The sequence below is a fragment of the Petromyzon marinus genome, chromosome 47, assembly GCF_048934315.1.
Source record: "Petromyzon marinus isolate PM22_M1 ecotype Great Lakes invasive population chromosome 47, UKy_Petmar_22M1.pri1.0, whole genome shotgun sequence".
Lineage (NCBI taxonomy): Eukaryota > Metazoa > Chordata > Hyperoartia > Petromyzontiformes > Petromyzontidae > Petromyzon > Petromyzon marinus.
Genome location: NC_133713.1, coordinates 1,120,330 through 1,141,199, shown reverse-complemented (window position 1 = coordinate 1,141,199; position 20,870 = coordinate 1,120,330). Strand labels below are relative to the sequence as shown.

The window sequence follows — 20,870 nt, the reverse complement described above, 5'->3', positions numbered from 1 at the left end:
ACCGTAAAAAGTTATTCTATTTAATGTACTGTACTTACCACTCCAATCTCGAAGACTCCGCAAGGGGTGATGTTCGCAGTACTACGACACTCTTGTTTCAACAACCATGTGTGTTTAATGATTGCCGGACTCATTACAGCATTTGGAGCGGGTTTGCCGGTTTTGCCGGATCGGCCCGGGACCGCCAGATAATGGTGGAAGCCGGATAACCACTCACCTGATAAATGATGATCAGCTGTATACATATATATTAAATTTGTTTTGAAACTGTGATTAATATATGTGCCAGATGACAAATTCTGTACTGAATTGAGACCAGTGGTACATAGAGACACCACGTCTTAGAAATAATTTGCACGCATTCAGCACCCGGTGTATCATTAAAACTGTACGGTTCCCTCTCAGAATGTGTATCACAATACCAGTAACAGATCTCAATACTAATCAACTCCTGCCACGTACACAGATGCCAGGTCAAACCTGGACAGGTGGCAACCATATCTACCTCTCGGATTCGGCATCAACTAAATGTAGGTTGCGTCCCTCCTTGCACGGTCCCACAAAATCGTGGAGTGAGATGATGGAGTTAGATGATGGAATGAGGTGGTAGAGCTAGATAGTAGAGTGAGTGAGATGATGGCGTGAGCTGGTGTGGAGTGAGATGGCATAGCTAGATGACGGAGTTAGTGAGATGTGAGTCGAACCCAGAGCAGACAGGATGGCGCCCGACCAGAAGATCTCTCCGCAGAGCGCAGGCAGGAAGAGCAGGCCACCCATGCGTTTCCCGTAGAGCAGCTGGAAGGGATCGAGCATCGTCACGTAGCCCCGCGAGCGCATCGGCTTGGCGAAGAAGAGGCCTCCTGGAAGTGAGAGGAGAGAGAAAGCACGCCCCTTGTGGGAAATGTCACAACATGAATAAGCAGACAATTTGCCTCCTTCACACACCTGTCCTTCTACATGAAAAAATAAAGGTTTTTTTTACACATCACAACAGCCACATGGCCTTCTGCGAGTTAATTCTTAAAAAGCATGTGTTTAACACAAGAACACTTGTGGACCCACATCCAATAGATAGGTTCTTAGCCTATAAATATCTGGCAGTTCACCAGCATTGGGTCAAGCAAACATAACTGAATGTCGAAACCGGTCCATAGTTTGCTTGTATGAAATCAATGCTTCTGAATAGAAAATGTATCCCCAGAAGTCCGTGTAGCCGATTGGACATTTTCAGACATGCTTTACGTTGTTATGTGGAAAAAGCAACATGTGAAGGATGCATATACAGTATACAGGTTACCCAAAATGTTGCATTATATCTGTCTGTAAAGTCTGTTATCGAAAAAAGGTGGCCGGTGAAAATAAACTTACGTTCTTTGCGGGACCTTGAATATTGTTTCATATTAAACATTATTTTTATGAATTGTTGTAAATAAAGTGTTCAAAAACGAGAGAGCACAAAGTTGCCACGAGAATGCCGTGCGGTGGACTGACGCACCTATGGTCACCATCTCACTGACTGCTCTGCTCGCGGTGACCTTGCGCTCTCTTGCCAAGTCTGGCATTGTGAGGTTCTTTTTTTACTACCGTGTAGGTCTGTGTTTGAATAACACTAGTCGGTTATTAAGATTGAGAGGGCTAAGCTCTGTTGGCTATCACTACCCACCGCCTATGATTAGCCAGGTCGTGCTGTCGTCTGGATGGTTGGCAGACAAACATCAGCCTTAGAGAAGGTTGCCACCTGTCCAATAGTGATACGAATTGTCCAGGATTTGGCACCTGTGTTCAGGTGACAGGTTTGATTTGTACTGACATCTGGTACTGGTATTATTGTGTTGGATTTCATTACAGGATACTGCGCAGCTTTAATAGACACAGGACGACTAGAAACATATTAAAGCTCGGTCCTGTGGAAAAGGTGGTGACTCTATACCCTTTATAACTGGCGACTCCTACCAAGAACGAGACTCATGGCGTATCCGAAGGGAGCTTGTGCCCACGCGAGCCCAGAGCTGGGCAGGTAGATCGCCTCTGCCGTCCCGTTGATGTATCCACCTCCCACCCACGTCGCTGTGCACACAATGATACAACAATGCTGGCGGTGCTGCTTCACGCAATTTCATGTCAGCTGGTGTTACACCATCACTCGCTCACCGGACGTCCACTTCCTTTATAACTCTTCTACCACCACGATTACCATTGCAGTGAACTTCACTTAGTGATTCCTCCATCCCCGTTGAGGACTCGGTCAACCAGACGCTGTTTCATCTTACCTACGCTGTGTTCAACCACCTCACTGCAGGCCACAACAACACACTCACACACTCACCCACTACCTACACACTCCCACATCCACTCACTCAACCACCATACTCCAGGTCAGAGCAAATGTCTCACCTACTCACTCGCCCAATCACTCCCCTAATCCACTCTCCCACTTACCACATTTCTGATACTTATATTAACGCGATATTACCCCAAAAAACCGATATTGTGTTTAATCTGTGAGTTGGTGACTTGCAGATACACTGCTACCTTCAAATGCATATTTCTGACTGTGCAACGTTTTATAGTCCATGATATATATGTATAATAACAAAAGAAACATGGATTAACGAGGGCATTAGAGATAGGACATCTTATCGACTGTTAAGAAAAAGTAATGTGCTCGGCAGGACATATCACAAGTTGGAATTATGGTCAATGGTCGAGACTATTGATGGAATCGCAGCCAAAGGCGGGAACACAGATGTCCACCAAAGACATGGAATGAAAGGATCAGCTTTGCGTGAAGCAGCGAGATAAATAAATTAATTGTGGGATGATGGTGCGATGGTGACGTTAGCGATTCCTTTATCTAGCAGCAAATAGATCATTGCTCAGAGTGATGATGACTCGTCTTATTCTACTTGCGAAACCTGCGCTCTCATCCGATTAATTATTGTATGGAGGCATTTAAGCTGTAGAGAAAGAGTTAATGGGGGAAGGCGGGATGGGGGGGGACGATTGTTGAATTGGGTTCGCTCGACACGCACCTGTCATCGTGAACACGCCGACGAGCAGGCCGATGTCTCTGCCGCCCACCATGATGGCCTCGCTGCGCTCCATCCCCTCGCCCACGCCGACGTTCTTGGTTCGGCATGCGGCCCAGATCCCCACGGCCAGGATAATGCCATAGAAGAGGATAATGGCTACCAGACCAGCCACGTGAATCGCCATTTTGACAGCTGCAGCCAGAAATGATACCTCTCGCTGTTGCTGCTGCTCAGGTTGTACAGATTTTGAGGGGGGGGGGGGGGTTGGTTGGTCTCTGGTTGTGTAGTCTGGTAATATCGCTCCTTGTAATATGACGAATGATGGGTGGTCTACCGTTAGGCTGGTTTTTTTGTTGGATACTTTTTGGATAGTCGTTAGTGATGGTGGTGGGGATTTAGAAACGCCGTCAGATTGCTCCGTATTGTTTGTACGTGCTAATTGATGTTGTCATCAGATAACCATGCGCTGCGGGTGGTCTGTGAGTTATTTGTAACTCCTGGGCTGTTAATAGTGTCAGTGATGAAAATGTTTGCGTTCTATGATTGTTCAGTGGTTCTTCTGGTCAGAATATTATTGTAGTTGACATTAGACTGTTCCTAGATTGTCATTGATAGATGTGTTTTTGTGTTGATTTTTTAAATCAGAATAAAAGGATCGATTGGTCCTGAGCTATTGCTATTGAATTGATGTTGTGAGGTTGTCAATTTGTGTTCTTTGAGCTCGCGTTGTTCCTGGTTGGCTGTTGCCAGATTCTTTGAGATTCGTTGGTGCTCGTTTAGCTCCTTTCAGGATTGTGGTTGGTTAAATACATTATCAACAACGGGTGATATTTGAGTATCTGGGATTGTTCTTGGGGCTTTCCCCGACTTTGTGAAATTCGTTCTTCGTGTCCTTGTCTGACCGCGTGCCGGATTGCCGTCAATTTCGTTACGATTCTTGGTTGGGGCTGTCATCAGGTTGTCATCGCCAGCTTGATCAATAGCTGTGTTCCAGTCAACGTCCTTGATCGTCAGAACGCTGAGAGTTTATTGCAAGGCTGTATCGCACCCTGCTCTATGAAGGGCGCTGCACACTTATAAGTCTGTCTTTGACGTGCCCCAAGTTTCAGATGTTGCGATGGGTACTTGGCAGGGAGTGGAGTAGGGTACGAATCTTTTGAATCGTAACTCCTGCAGGTCGAATACACACTTTTGTCCACTCTATCTGAAAAATAAAATCCCAAAAATATTAAACAGCATAATTAGCCACAACGGTTGTAGTAATGGTGGTGGTGCGTCACAGTAAAATACAAATACTATCCACAGCCATTCCACTGAAGGCATTCTTCTACTCTTCTATGGCGAGGTGGCACAGCAAAAGCGCAAGCGGCTTGCAAGTGGCTTTCTCGGCATATTCTCATTCCAGGAGTCAATAAATTATTACCACTTAGTGGAGAGTTTAACATGTAAGCTTTCGCGACCAATATTCATAATAAAGATTTTTTTTGTTAGACCACGTTATTTATAAATGTGTCGCAACCCTCCACCACCCGACATGGCCAATCAGTAAAAAATGTGTCACGTTGACAAAAGACAAATAGTTCACTACTTTAGTCCACCGGTGTGTTGAGTGAATCCACAACATTTACAATTTTGAGCACGACGTTTCGCTTGTAATTACATCCAGCATCATCGGGCAAATTGCCAGAATAGTGAAGCCGTCCACCTGCTCCCGGTCTTAAATAGAGCAGCAGGGTGACGTCATCATTTAACCGAATCAGGTGCAGAGATCAGAGGCGGAGAGGGGGGGGGGGGTATTGTAATTATATAGTAGATTAGTAATCAGTTAATTGTTATGATTAGTAATCAGTTGTAGATTAGTAATCAGTCGTAGATTAGTAATTCGTTGTAATGTGTATTATTTAATAACCGAACCCAATCACTATACCAAATCAGGTGCAGAAATCAGAGGAAGCGGAGGGGGGGATTATTGTAATTATATACCTCGTTATTAATCAGTTAATTAGTATGTGTTTCCCCTATAAGGATTTGTAAAATGTATTTTTATTATTTAATAATATGCTTCCAGGCCGCACTAAACTGTAGCTGTCAGAGCGATTAAAGTTATTTGTATTTCTCTTAATTTCAACGGATTCTCGAATTAGTCTTGGCCAGTAATAATTAGTTTAACACAACACTTAAACGTTATCAAAATCAATTGAATGGTCTTGTTGGCAAGCATGTTCTGCCACTGCCGACAGTTGTGTTTGAGATAATTTAATGTGTATTCGGTGTTCTTTTAGTCTTACGCTGATGTTACATCCCGTTTGTCGAATATAGCATCTACCATATATGCAATTAATCCGATATACACCTGTTGATAATTTAGGTAATTCGTCTTTAGTACAAGATATTAGTTTTTGAATTTTGCATACTCCACCAAATCTTACTTTAATGTTTTGCTTTTGCAAAATATTTTGCCATTTAGGCCATGTCCAAGCAAAATATCTAGAAAAGGGAGTGTGTTATTCACCTCTGTTTCCATGGTGAACTGGATGGCCGGGTTTTGTGCATTGAGATTATTTAGAAACGAATTAAGTGTATCTTTACCATTTGGCTAGACAACCAAAGTATCATCAACATATCTAAACCAAAAATATGGTTTTAATGTACTTGAGGCACTGCTTTGTTTAAAAGTTTTTCATGTACAGATTTGCTATAGCAGAAGATAAAGGAGAGCCCATTGCTGCTCCTTCCTTTTGTTTATAGAAATCACCTATCCATAAGAAGTGTTATTTAAACAATGGTCAGCTAATTTTGGAATATCTTTTGGTAAACCTGTATTCTTTACTAGTGTATCAAGTAATTTTAGCGACTCATTAACTGGAACCTTAGTGAATGAAATCACATAAAAACTCACCAGAATATAGTTAGGGTTAAGTTTAATATATTTAATCACATTCACAAGATGTTCTGAATGTATTATGAATGAAGATGTCCTACCGATGTAGGGCTGTATTTGTTTAGAAATATATATTGCTAATTTATATGTAGCAGAGCCAATTGTACTATGGGTCGTAATGGGATGCCGATTTTATGAATCTTTGGTAGCCCATACTGTCTAGGTGGTTTTGAGACCCTTGGTTTAATTTGGTATTGCTCAGTCTTGGGGATTCATGAATTTGCAATGATCGCAGTAGTCTTACGTTCTAAAGTATTTGTTGGATTACTCTTTGGTTCTTTCGGTAAAGTCACGTAGAAAAAAAATAATTGCATACGACGTTTCGATTGCAACACAAGCAATCAGCATCAGGTGCAAATGAAAGAGAAAACAAACCTAGTAAACTTAGAAATATAATACAATACAACACAGAGAGTCGGCTAACATAACAGTCAACACCCTACCTGGTTGATTACGTTCATCCAAAGATTGCTAAATTTGAGAGAGAGACAAAACACAGACACGAAGACACATAGACAGACACATAAGCAGAAAGAGATAACAGAGACACATAGAGAGAGAGAGACACACACATATGCACACAGAGAAACAACGCCTCTGTGTCGAGGCTTTCTCCCTCAAAGTCTATATTCTTGATGCTCATCTTGATAAATTCAAGGAGAACATGGGAGCGTACTCGAGAGAGCAAGGCGAGTTCTTCTACCAGGATATACTGGCCTTTGAACGCCGCTACCAAGGGCAGTATAACAAGAACATGATGGGAGACTACATTTGGGGGCTGATTCATGAAAGTGATTTACAGTATAATCGTAAATCTCGAAAAACTACTCACTACTAAATCTTTTGTCGTCATTTTTTATTACTTTAGTATAAATATATTGTAATTTTGATTCATATGTTGTTTTTTTCTGACTTTGTCAACGAAAAGACACACATTCGCCCGTTTTCTCATTGAAAATAGGTTCATTTCAAAATATCAATGTCCTGGTCAAAAAAGCAAAGTTTGTGGGGAAAGCATAGCCATTTTCCATACTTTTAGGCATAAGCAATTAGGAAACAACACTTACTACCCAGGAACAAATTTTTTGTTACATAGTGTAATTTGCCTGATACTGTGCAGTACAATCATCACCCCCCCTATTGTGTACTCTTGGCAGGCGTGGTATGGTACTCAGGCCTGTGAATGACCCAACGCAGAAGATCCCTTTGTTTGATCTTCCACGAAGCTCATGGTCCACCCTAAACCGCATCCAATGCACACACCTTAGCTGCAGGTGCAGATACCTGATGACGCACAAATTGAAAATGTAAAACTCTCCAGTAGCGTGTGACTGTGGTCATCCAGAACAGACGTATAGCATATAACGACGCAATGCTCCGATCCACAAATACCAAGGATACATCACAGCGACGACGATACACTCCGCTAGCTCCTGACGCCGTTATCTGGCTTGACCATCTGAATATAAAATTGCAGTCGTTGTGCTACATCAACATCAGCAGCCATACGAAAGAAAGAAAAAGACTGTACTTTATTGCCCTTGGGCGTAGGGATACGTCAATTCAGCCATTCACATCATTCGCCTGACACGGTGCAGTACATTACAATCATCGACCCCTAATGAGTACACTTGGCAGGCATGATCCTCAGGCTTTTCTGGTGAACAAGCGTAATGATTATATATGTATTCTTATGCTTAAGACACACATGCATGGAATTATACATGCAAGAATCATGTTTGTTGTCCAATTCGTTTGCGTATTGTTTACGTAACTGGTTCATGCGATTGATGCAGCCACTGAACGTGCTACACTGTATTCAATTTACCACTGCTAACCATTGTGCCACCTCTTCCCATAGAAACTAAACTCTAATTGTAACTTCCAGATAAATATACCGGTATCACGTGTCTTGGCCAATCCGCCAATTCTCTACAACACCGCTTGGCAGTTGTATTTTCCAAATATCCCTGTCTCTTGACATACCAGTGCAATAATCGCCAGATATATGTTGACGTATCTGTAAATTGATTTTACTCTCCATGCAGCCCTCGTTTAGCGCCGCAACCCCGTGGAACGCTGATTCGTCACGGCGTTCTTTGTCCAGGATTAAAAAAAACCTATTGTTACAAATTAAATAAAGAACATTTAAAAATGAATTCCAAAAAGTGCCTACGAGTGGGAACGCGCAGCCAAACCAAAGTCCCCGTGATGCTATTCTCACAATTCGTGAGGAGGGTCTGCGGAAAAATTTAAAACATATATGCGCAGTAGTCCTTCGGTTAACGTTTTAATCCGATCCACGAAAACTACTGTTCACCGAAATAACTTCATCGGAGACAGCGAGAAAGAGCTCTTTCCACAGCCCAAAACATAACGGTATGATGTGTGAACAAAGGCAGTGGAGGACTAAACGGCTCATGAATGGGCGTTGCTGATGGCTGAGGGCGTGGCTCAGTCCACACTTACGAGTGCTGGTATTGGACGAAATTAGCGTCACCACGTGCACAACATGAACACGCTACCGTGACTTAAGCGAAAAAACCAAAGAGTACGCTACCGTGAGTTGACATGCGAACGTTAGTCAACTTGTTAATGTTAGTCGACATGTTAACGTAAAATTTTGATTTAAAGCTTTCGTGACTGCAGTAATTCATATTCTTAGTTTTTTCGGTAAAGTCACGTTGAAGAGAAACAACAAACCAACACACCTGAAGATGACCGTTTGAGTTATGGTCGAAACGTCGTGCGAATTTTTATTGTTTTATATATATTTTATTATTTTGTTGTTTCTCTTCAACGTGACTTTACCGAAAAAACTAAGAATATGTTAACGTTAGTCGACATGTTAACATTAATATGCTAACGTTAGTCAACTTTTTCACGTTAGTCAGACATGTTAACGTTAGTCGACATGTTAACGTGAGTCGACATGTTAACGTGATTCGATTTGCTAGTGTGAGTTGACATGCTGTTAGTCAACTTGTAAACGTTAGTTTGACATATTAACGTTAGTCGACTTGATAAAATTAACGGTATAGTTGAAACTATGGGGTCCTATGGAAGGTGAAACGTTCACCGAAAAACCGTGAACAGATGTCACTGTTAACTGACGGACTACTGTAATAACATCCTCACCAACGAAATTTACAATAAAAAAACATATCGTTTATACAACAAACCTAGTACTAAAATGTATTTACCAAGTATATTTAAATAGTATAAAAAAAATGTTGGTCTGTGGTGCTAGTGTGTGACTTGAGCACGACAACCCAGCATAACTTCAAAGTCAAGCTGCTGATCTTCACACAAAGTTACCCGACTGGTTGCCCTTCACGTTGGATTCTGAGTAGCTAGAACCGTCCGAGACAAGGCAGCGAAGTACCTAATGATGCCTTTAGCCAAATGAAAGTGTCAAACGTAGGCTGGTTGTGGAATCATCTTTAAGACTCAAACCTGGCATCCTGTGTTTGAATTCAGTGAAAGAGCCATCTCGTTAAGCGAGCCACTCAATATAAACACGTTCCTGCACATGTACTGCTTTGCTCCGCAAATTTATTTGTTGAGGTAATGAATACCAATTTCACAATTTAAGGTGTGTACCAGTACAAATTATTACTGAGTGTGCGTATTATTTATTTGTTGTTACGTTATATTTCTATGTAATGTTTAACGGAGTGTTAAAAACAGCGTGTGGTGGTCCGCGAGATGTTTGAAGGCTGAAAATGGGTCTGCACGCTCGAAAAGGTTGGAAACCGCTGCTCTATGCCTCTTCCTCCCTCCTCTATATTCCACCCTCACCTCCCTCCTATATCTAATTCTATCTCGCCAGCGTCCTTGCAGCTACAACTCGACCCCAGGCAGGGACCGTGAGGCACCATGAGTATGTCTGCGAGGTGAGAAGCAGAGTAAGGGTCCACCAAGGGATTGAATAGGAATAGACTAGGCGCTGCTCGCTGAGAAATTTGCTCCGGGCCACGAAGGGTTTTTCTTTAGGCGCGCCATTAATAAACTTTAGCACAGAGCAACGACGCCGCGTGATTTCTGTGTGTGTGGGAGGGTGTCGGCGTGGTGCGTAATTCGAGCGTGTGTGGGATGGCACGCGGGCAGTAATTCATTAACGGCCCCCGCGTCTGTGCCCGCGTGCTTGCGCTCGCGTGCGTGTTTGCACAGCGGATGAAGGCCGAATATTATCATCAATACGATCGTCGTTGTGCCCGCGTGCTTGCGCTCGCGTGCGTGTTTACACAGCGTGCTTTACAAAGTGTGTTCACGTAGCGACGATAGCACCCAACGGTGGAACGCGTGAATATTATCGTCAACCCGGCCATCGTCCTTACCCGCGTGCCTGCACGGGCATGCGCGTGCAAGTAGCCACCTCGGCATTAGTGGTGGTGTTCATACAGCTTTTTTTAGCGCCAGCCGTGGCGAGCAGCGTGCACCTGCACGGGCACGCGCGTGCAAGTAGCCACCTCGGCATGAGTGGTGGTGTACGTGGGGAGTGTGTGGGATAACTCCAGGCGGTGGGGAGCCAGCCACTAGCCATGTCCCACAGAGAGGACGCTGGTGCGGGGAGGCCGATCACCCGATCGGCGGCAGCCCGGCGAGAAGGGGCGGAGGACGGGGGAGAGGAGGGGGGCGTCATCCCCCACAGCTGCAACGACCAATATTATCCATAAGAGGTTTTTTTTGGGTCAAATCACGTAAATATAAAAGTCGTTTAACCCGTCACCACCAATAAGTAAGATTTGTCACGTAAACAAAACATGCCAATTCGTTACTAGTTCAGCACACCGGTGTGTTGGAGAGTAAACGTATAACAATTACAATTCGAATACCGTGACGTTTCGCCGGAAATAAAAATTATCCTTATTAGGCGACAGCCAGAGTTGTGCAGGAATCCTCCTGTTTCGGTCTTAAATTGACGGGGGATAAATGTGATGTCGTCAATTGTGAGCCAATCAGGTGTGAAGACCAGAGGGGGTGGTTAATTTATAAAACTAAACTATTTTTTTATTTACCAGGCAAGGCCCACTGAACTATACAGCTATTTTTCAGAAGTGACCTGGCCACAAATGATAGCTCAATGAAGTGGCTTATCACGTGGACATTTATAGCAGCCAAATACTCTAAATGCATAATGTTGATTCGAAATGTGGAGGGCAAACCCAGAGGATCCGGAGAAAATCCACGCGACCACGGGGAGAGAGAGAGAGACATGCAAACTCCAAATATACATCAGGCGTCAGGGTCGGGATCAAACCTATGACCTCCTGCATACCAAGCGAGGGAGTTAACATCTCGCAACCGTGACGTCAGCACACATGGACCAGGCTCAACGCTGTAGGTTGCGGTTGAGGCCATCAAACACGTGCACGGTGATGTCACCACTGCGCACGTGCACTTCGCCACACGCCAGGCAGAGAGGAATCCAGGCAGGGAGCCAGGCAGAAAACTTTTTGTTAAGATGGTATGATACACATTTATGAATATTTAGTGCAAGTTTCACGCTTGTGTTTCAACTATTCCTTAGGAATTTGCGCTTATCTGCTGCACTATAAACAGTAGCGTGCTGGAATCAAAGTGGGAAAAAACAGAGGTCGTGTGGCTGTCGGGATGTGTAAATCATCATCTTATCTTTTGTGGAGCGAAAGATATGGGATGGAGGTGTATTGGCTAATACACCTCCATGCTGGCTAATACACCTCCATCCTGTAGTGCAGTGGGTTTTGTTTCGCTCTGCATATATTTTGCTGGTTTTGCTGTGACCTCTATTTGCTTCATTGCTGTTATTGTTCTTATGTTCTTTTGTCATGACCAAACTCACTCACTCATGCACGTGCCGACTATCCTGGTCTCTCCAATTCTCAACTCGATAAACGAATAAACTTGAAATACAATATTATACAAAAGCAGGGATATATATTTTTTTTTACCACCCAGCAGTCAAGCAACCTCACAATTGCAACAAACAACTTTGGGGCCGTATTCCTCATCTTGGCTCAGCTCAGGGATTGAACCTCTCAGTTGCTTTCCAAGATGCACGAGGAAGCGAATCGACCCTGGCTTGGGTCAGACTCAGCTTATGGAAATCCTGAGCATGGCTGTGTCCATGCTCAGGATTGTCGCATCAAGTTAATGGTTGTCGCATCAAGCATGGATTTTAAGCTGTGGCTCACCTGAGCCAGGGACAAGCCTGAGCGGGACAGTGACGAGGAATAAGGAGCTAACACAGTGCATCATTGTGCAGGTGTGTGGAGTGAGCAGAACCGTGACGAGGAATATAGAGCTAATAGTGTGTAATTTTACAGGCGTGCGGGGTGAGCGAAAGCGACAGGGTGAGTGACAATTGGTGATGGATCTGTGTTCTAATCTGGCTTGCTCAGTCTCCACGTAGGGATTCATTTTGAGTGGGAGGTTGATGCTTTAATTAAGACTTTCCTCTAGAGGAATAGAGTTATATAGACCATGATTAACGGGAGGCAAACGAGAGTTAAGAGGGTTATGTGTGAGTGTGTGCATGGTTGATTATGTACATATGTGTAGGCAGACACAGGGCTTTGTATCCTGGCTCGCACCCGAAGTAGATTACCGCTCATGGCCAACACCGGTGACGATTATCGGTATCGGTCCTGGGCCTCCCCTAGGTCCACTCAACCTCCTCAAATGAGTACCTGATGCAGTGTGTAAACATCACCACTAGGGACAAAAAGACGGCCGGGCGTGGTGCTGACCATCCACCCTCTCGTGTACTATTCCGGCTTTTATATGTGCTCGCTAACAGCGCTTGCCCCAACAGTCTGTTATGGCTATACGAGGGATCTTTATCTTTATATGTTTTATATATATCGGGAGCGGTAGCGCAGTGGTTAGCTTGCTGAGCTACGAATCTGGCGGCTGGCCATGGTGCTGAACCTCGAATATCTACTGAGAACATGCCTTACCATTAGTCCCACAAAAACAAAGCACCTTTCTGGGTATTTTATGTTAGAAAAATTCTCCTTCCTCTCCACTGATTTTGAGTGACAGTTGTAGAGAGAATGAAGGATTTCCGATACCTGGCAAGTGTGCTAATGACCACCTCAGGTTTGGCAGTGGAGTTCTTCAAATTAGTCAAGTGACATTGTCATTTCATCGGCTGCATAACGCTGCGTGGAAGATACCTGGACTATGGCTCCATACGAAACTTCGGGAATTTTTAGCCATAATTATGCCCTCCCTTCTCTATGCTTGCAAAACATGCGGTCTTTTAAAGGAGCATCAGCACCGGTTTTGAAATATTCAGGCTGGTATGTCTATGATTCATCCTGGGTTTAACCAGACTGGATTGTGAGGATCTAACATATCTTTGAAAGATCTGCACAGAGTCCCATCAATGAGCACCGGCAGGTGAGGCTGTATTCTCTCGGTCAAATAACCTGAATTTCCCAGCCATCACATGCCAAAGCATCTTTTGATTGGTGGCACGGGCTAGAGATGAGATGGAGTGATGTGGTACAGAAGAATATGGAGCTGATTGGACTTTCATATTACTGGTGCCAGCGGTGTCAAAATCGACCTCAGTGGAGGAGGCTTGCAAAGGAAGCTACTGGGTGGTTGGAGGCAGTTGTCCTCCACAACAGTGGAGGGCGGAGGAGCAACGCTCACAACAACGAGAAGTGCACCGGGCGACTAAAACGCAGCAAGTTGGAACAGTGCGAATTACAGGGGGTGTATCAGTCATATTCTTAGCTCTTTCGGTAAAGTCACGTTGAAGGGAAACAATAAAATAATAATATATATTGTTTATATATATTTTATTATTTTATTGTTTCCCTTCAACGTGACTTTATTATTTTATTGTTTCCCTTCAACGTGACTTTACCGAAAGAGCTAAGAATATGATCTACTGCAGTCACGAAAGCTTTAAATCAAAAGTTTATCAGTCAGTCAACCCAGCGAGCCTTCAACACTTCACATGGCCTCAAGGTGCATCTTGCCTGGCACAAGCACCCTGCTAACGTCACTGCCCCTTAGTGGCAGATGGTGGTTGTCACTGAGTGGCGAGCGTGGTTGGTGTACATGTGTGAATCTTTGCACGTGCGTGAATATGTGATCGTGCTTGCGAAACGTGGACCCCCCTAATGAAACATCTTCGCCAATTAGGAACATTTAGGCCGGCCTACCTACAATCCATTCTGGGATTAACCAGGCTGGATTGTGTGAGGAGTTCACAAATTCTTGAAAGGTCTGTACAAAGTCCCATTGGTGAGCTCCTCTGGCAGACAAGACTGTGTTGGCTGGGTATTGTAGCTCACATGCCCAGCCACCACATGCCAAAACACATTTTGTTTGGCTGGATAAAGGGGGATAAATGGTCTAGAGAGAATATGGAGTGATGTGGTACAAGAGGATGTGGAGATCAGTTGACTTGCCGATGACTGGTACCAGCGGTGTGAAGATCGGCCTCTGTGGAGGAGGCTCGTGAAGTCACCCTCCAGGAACAACGGAGGGCAGAGGAGCAACGCTCACAACAACGAGCGGAGCGCCGGGCGACTAAAATTCAGCAAGTTGGGACAGTAGGGGGATAGGTAGTGCATTGGCCAGTCATCTCAGTGAGTCAACCCATGGCACATGCGTCTGTCCCGTGACCTCTTGCCAGCGGGCGTTCGACGCTTCACGGGGCTTTAACGTGCACATATCCTGGCACAAGCGCCGTGGCGACGTCACCGCCACATATTGGTGAATGTCGGTTGTTGTTGTGCTGTTAAACGTTGGTGTAGTGGTTATCGAACTTCTCTATGATACCGACGACCCAAGTTCGATTCCCGTTAACTGCCAACACCAGTGATGATTACCAGAACCGGTCCTGGCCCCACCCTAGGTAAACTCAGCCTCAAATGAGTACCTGGTGCGATGTGTAAACATCGCCACTAGGGAGACAAAGGCGCCCGGGCAATGTATTGGTATCCTACTCCCTCGTGTGCCGTGCCGGCTTTCATAGGTGATCGCTAAGAGCACTTGCCACAAAAGTGTTTTAAGGCTATAGGGGAGATATTTGTATTTGTCTCGTTAAAGATAAATGTGCATGTGTAATGTATAAGCCATGAGGAACGTTATGGGGTAAAACCTCCTCTAGCCGGACTAATACGGGGGTGCATTGGTCTGGCTTCCCTTGGTCCGTATAGCTCAGGGGTCGTCAACCTGTGGCTCTGGAGTCGCATGCAGTGGCTCTTTAAGGAGTGCAGTGCAGCTCTTTGAAATTCGAATAAATGTCTCTTCTTGTTATTTTGGTTGCTGACCCCTAACGTTGGGAGTCCAGTTTACCATGGGAGTCCAGTTTACCATGGAAGTCCAGTTCACCATGGAAGTCCAGTTTACCATGTAGTCCAGTTTACCATGGGCAGGGGTTGGCAATCTGCGGCTCCGGAGTCGCATGCGGCTCATTAAGGACCGCTTCGCGACGTTATATTTTCTTTACCACGTGCATTGCGGCCCTTGAAATACTGAGTTTGTTTTACCGAATTTGAAAAAAAGTCTCTTCTTGTTGGTTTGGTTGCCAACCTCTGGTCTAGCTGCACATATAACGAAAATCAATCGACGGTATATACATGTGATGGGGTTGCTTTGTGTGAGCTGATTTACAAACGTAAAAACCTGAATATCACGCACGGATACATAAGACAAAGCTCCCCTCGTATATCCTTAACAGACTGTTGGGATAAGTGCTGTTGCAAGCACCTACTGATGCCGGCACGGTGCCAGCACCACGCCTGCCCGCCTTTGTCTCCCTAATACCTGATGTTGCACACCGCACCATGTACTCGTTAGAGGCTGAGTCGACCTCGGAGATGCCTTCGGTTATTGGTTGTGAGCCTGAATCAAACGGGGTCATCGGGTTCAGAGTGTAATTTGCGCTAAAACTGTGCCAACACTCTCCATATATGTGTAGTGTCATAGGTCTCTTCTTCTTCTCTCCCTTCTCGAGGTGTGTGTGTGCGGGTGGCGTGCAGCGCACACACTCAGTCGGAGGCGAGGTAGTCGCAGGGGGCACCGTCTTTCTCTATATTAGGTTCACACCACCAACTCAGGCCCCCTCTCTCACGACCACGCTGCCGTAGGTCCCGGCCCAGACACGACCCTGTCTGCGTTGCACCAACGGCATCAATCGAAACTACTGACTAAGACAAATATATCCATATAGCCTGAGCAAACTTTTGTACCAAGTGCTCTTAGCATACAAAAAGACAAAGATCCTAAGTATATCCATAACAGACTGTTGGGGCAAGTGCTATTAGCGAGCACCGATGAAGGCCAGAACGGCACACGAGGGGGTGAGTGTCCAACACCACGCTTGGCCGATTTTGTCTTCTCAGTGGCGAAATGTACACACAGCACCAGGTGCTCATTTGAGGCTGAGTCGATCTAGAGGAGGCCCAGGACCGGTTCAGATGATCCTCACTGATGTTGGTTGTGAGCGGGAATCGAACTCGGGTTACCGAGTTCGTAGTGCAGCGCTGTTAGCATACATACGTAGCGCCATAGATGGAACGGTACCTCGTAACGTCAGGGGAGGGGCTGCAGCGGTAGCCCAAGAGGGGAGGGGGTGCTGGGGGCTCAGGATCCCCAGACAGCTAAGCCCCTTGGCGCCCTCAACGGGGGGGGGGGGAGGGGGCTGCGGGGGTTCTAGGATCCCTCGCAGCCCCACCCCTCAATGGGCAAGGGGCAAAAAAGGGGACCTCCCCAGCCGATCTGGGACCAGTTGAAGGCCGAAGCCGAAGATCAGCTAGATAGGACCCTGGACCCCCTCGACCAGCTGTCCTTGTCAGGACCAGGACGCTGTGCGGGCCAGTGGTGGGACTCTGGACCAGTGGTGGGACTCTGGGACTCCCGGCCCCACGCCCTTTTGAGGGCGAGGTCCGAGGAAGCCAGAGTCTAGAACCGCACCTTGGCTGGGTCGGGTCAGGGTAGCCTCTCCTAGGGTAATTATAGCGGAGGACCCGAGAGCGTTGCCAGTGTCACGGCACGCTAGGAGTAGGCTGTGTCCCTAGGCTGAACCATTGTATAAGGACTGTTGGAGTAAGGTATTGTAATAAAGTTACCTATCCGAAGTGCCTCCGGAACCCACTACACATACATACATACACACATACATATACAGTATACATCATGCCTTCACACACACAGTCCAGTCTCCTCCAATTGCCAGTGCATCTGATTTAAACGAGCCTCCCCCGGTTAAATCGAAAATATATAATTGGGAAGAGAAACTGCCCTGAACGCGTCATCCATTCATTAATCTTCCATTACCAGCCGTGCTTAATGGGCCACCCACTCACTTATACGGGGACATCCCGACAGGTGGCATGGAAATGTTCCCTAGCAGAGAAAACAACCCTTACTAATATCATACTTTACCAGCAAAAATATTTTTCTGGCTTTCTGCCTGGGTTACTGTTTACCTGGCTAGTGCACAGGTTCACATTTGTGTTATTAACGTCACCCCACACACATGCGTGATGACGCTGATGTGACGCCTCCACCCCGGAGGCATAAAATCAGAGATTGAGGAAATAAAGGGAGGTGACGCAAAGAGATTTAGGAGAGAGAGATATGAGGGAGGTAAGGGAGGGAGATGGATAAAGAGACAGAGAGGAGAGGGGTGGGGAGAGAGTGCAGGGCATGAGAGAGAGAGAGAGCAAAACGGAAAGAGTCGAGCGAGGGAGAGAAACATGCAGTGGGATGATTCGAGAGAGACAAGAGGCGGGGAAGAGAGCGCTTTGGATGAGAAGGGCGAGGGTGAGAGGTGTGGGAAACAGTGAGGAACAACTGGGGAGGGAAGTGGGTGAGTGGAGGGAGGGAGGGGAGGAATATACAGTGAGGGAAAAAAGTATTTGATCCCTTGCTTATTTTGTACGTTTGCCCACTGACAAAGAAATGATCAGTCTATAATTTTAATGGTAGGTTTATTTGAACAGTGAGAGACAGAATAACTAGAAAAAAATCCAGAGAAACGCATGTCAAAATTTTTATAAATTGATTTGCATTTTAATGAGGGAAATAAGTATTTGACCCCTCTGCAAAACATGACTTAGTACTTGGTGGCAAAACCCTTGTTGGCAATCACAGAGGTCAGTCGTTTCTTGTAGTTGGCCACCAGGTTTGTACACATCTCAGGAGGGATTTTGTCCTACTCCTCTTTGCAGATCTTCTCCAAGTCATTAAGGTTTCGAGGCTGACGTTTGGCAACTCGAACCTTCAGCTCCCTCCACAGATTTTCTATGGGATTAAGGTCTGGAGACTGGCTAGGCCACTCCAGGACCTTAATGTGCTTCTTCTTGAGCCACTCCTTTGTTGCCTTGGCCGTGTGTTTTGGGTCATTGTCATGCTGAAATACCCATCCACGACCCATTTTCAATGCCCTGGCTGAGGGAAGGAGGTTCTCACCCAAGATTTGACGGTACATGGCCGCGTCCATCGTCCCTTTGATGCGGTGAAGTTGTCCTGTCCCCTTAGCAGAAAAACACCCCCAAAGCATAATGTTTCCACCTCCTTGTTTGACGGTGGGGATGATGTTCTTGGGGTCATAGGCAGCATTCCTGCTCCTCCAAACACGGCGAGTTGAGTTGATGCCAAAGAGCTCGATTTTGGTCTCATCTGACCACAACACTTTCACCCAGTTGTCCTCTGAATCATTCAGATGTTCATTGGCAAACTTCAGACGGGCATGTATATGTGCTTTCTTGAGCAGGGGGACCTCACCGTTCTCATGACCATTGCAACTCTACGAGGTGAGATCTTGCATGGAGCCCCAGGCCAAATGAGATTGACAGTTCTTTTGTGTTTCTTCCATTTGCGAATAATCGCACCAACTGTTGTCACCTTCTCACCAAGCTGCTTGGCAATGGTCTTGTAGCCCATTCCAGCCTTGTGCAGGTCTACAATCTTGTCCCTGATATCCTTGGAGAGCTCTTTGGTCTTGGCCATGGTGGAGAGTTTGGAATCTAATTGATTGATTGCTTCTGTGGAGAGGTGTCTTTGATACAGGTAACAAGCTGAAATTAGGAGCACTCCCTTTAAGAGTGTGCTCCTAATCTCAGCTCGTTACCTGTATAAAAGACACCTGGGAGCCAGAAATCTTTCTGATTGAGAGGGGGTCAAACACTTATTTCCCTCATTAAAATGCAAATCAATATATAACATTTTTGACATGCGTTTTTCTGGATTTCTTGTTGTTATTCTGTCTCTCACTGTTTAAATAAACCTACCATTAAAATTATAGACTGATCATTTCTTTGTCAGTAGAGGCAGAAGTAGACGAAGTTATCCATATAGGGGACTGAGAAACAGAGGCGTAGTGAGAAATCGAGATGAATTGGGATATATAGTATAGAGAAGGCCAGAGAAAGATGGAGTGAGACACGCATCTTTATAAGATTAAACGTTTTGATGGTAGGCTGGGAGGCACGAACAGATGGTCACGTCCCGAGGACGTGCAGGTTGTTCGTGAATATATAAAAACTAGCTTTACTACCCGGCTTCGCCCGGGACTTGGATTCACCACGCCCGGCCGCCTTTGTCCCCCCAGTGGCGATGTTCACACACCGCACCAGTTACTCGTTTGAGGCTGAGTTGACCTAGGGGATGCCCAGGACCGTTTAAAATTATCGTCACCAGTGGTGGCCGTGAGCGGGAATCGAACTCTGGTCGCCGGGTTCGTAGAGGAAGGGTTTTCAGTTCACACTACAGGGACTCATCTACTTGCGAACATTCAACTCACGAACTTTCAGAGATACGAACAAACCTGTCCGTTCGTCCAGTTGCCTGTTTGGACCGAGAGTCGTAAGTTCAACCGCCATGAAATAGATGGCGGTGGTGGCATCTACATCTGAAGCAAATTATACAACTTTTAAAGCCATTGTAGATGTTTGGAATCGGCAGGAGTAAAGTGGGACTTACGAACAAATCGACTTACGAACATACCTCTGGAACCTAGCTCGTTTGTAAGTAGAGGAGTCCCTGTACGGCAGTGGCGTAATGAACTACATTTACCAGCCCAAGGTGCGGCAATCGGTCAGGTGGTACCCCAATATTTGATGTCTCTCACACGGTTGCACCTTAGAGGCTATTATTGTATATCGCGACTCATCTTGCCCTCATCACACCATAGTAACGGTCACGGTCTCGAACATTTAACGCTGTAGGGCGCGCTCCATCTTCACATAAACTCCTTAAAAACGTTTTTTAAAACAACGGCTTTGTTAACAACTTCATTTAACTCACGGTCAATGGTGCCTGAGACACGCGGCGCCTGCTTCTTGGGCGAGGCGATTCCAGAGTTTAGGGACCGCGCCGTTTTTGGCCTACCCAAATAAATATTTAATTAATAATCAGTCCATACAAAACGTTGCTTTAAAAGAGCCAATTAATTGAATAATTGATGCCGATTTTGATACAGGCATGCATTGTCATCAGATCTGAGTACGTGTGCACAATTTGGAATTCATTGGACAACAGGAAGTAGACTAAATTTGTATTACAAGATTTGACAACGACTAACAGGAGTCAAGTTAAGGAACACCGTTGAAAAAACCAAGATAAACGTATTCCGGTTATGCACGCGGAGAGAAAGGTCTTGGGCAGTAAACGTAACAGTTTTACCTTTGTAACCGCAACATGAAGACAGCGGCCAGTGGTGCAATGGTTAGCAACGCTGAACTCACAATCCAGAGATCGCCAGTCCTCTCGGAGCGACTGTTGAGATGGAATCGAACCGTCGTCCTTCGCTGTCCCCTCGGCGTTATTAACGGGGATACCACAGCTGATCGGCCGGGCGCGTCTGGTGGGGTAAAGTGCGGGTAAGCCCAACGCTTGCAATACGTCTGGAACATCGTGGAAGAGTAGAGCAAATACCACTC

General features: G+C 45.6%; 1 protein-coding gene across 5 annotated transcripts in view; it reads right to left on the bottom strand.

The window, feature by feature from the left end:
* Positions 1 to 20,870, bottom strand: part of SLC5A7 (solute carrier family 5 member 7) — a 62,361-nt gene that overhangs the window by 23,303 nt on the left and 18,188 nt on the right. Inside the window, exons 2-5 of one of the 5 annotated variants that reach the window (XM_032972141.2) lie at positions 20,614 to 20,791; positions 3,033 to 4,236; positions 1,954 to 2,067; positions 705 to 860 (exon numbers count right to left, since the gene is read on the bottom strand). In XM_032972141.2, the coding sequence (XP_032828032.1) occupies positions 705 to 860; positions 1,954 to 2,067; positions 3,033 to 3,216 (454 nt within the window). In that variant the 5' untranslated portion in view covers positions 3,217 to 4,236; positions 20,614 to 20,791. The remainder of the gene's footprint in view (positions 1 to 704; positions 861 to 1,953; positions 2,068 to 3,032; positions 4,237 to 20,613; positions 20,792 to 20,870) is intronic. The other 4 variants (XM_032972143.2, XM_032972144.2, XM_032972142.2 and 1 more) reach the window with 4 other exon arrangements.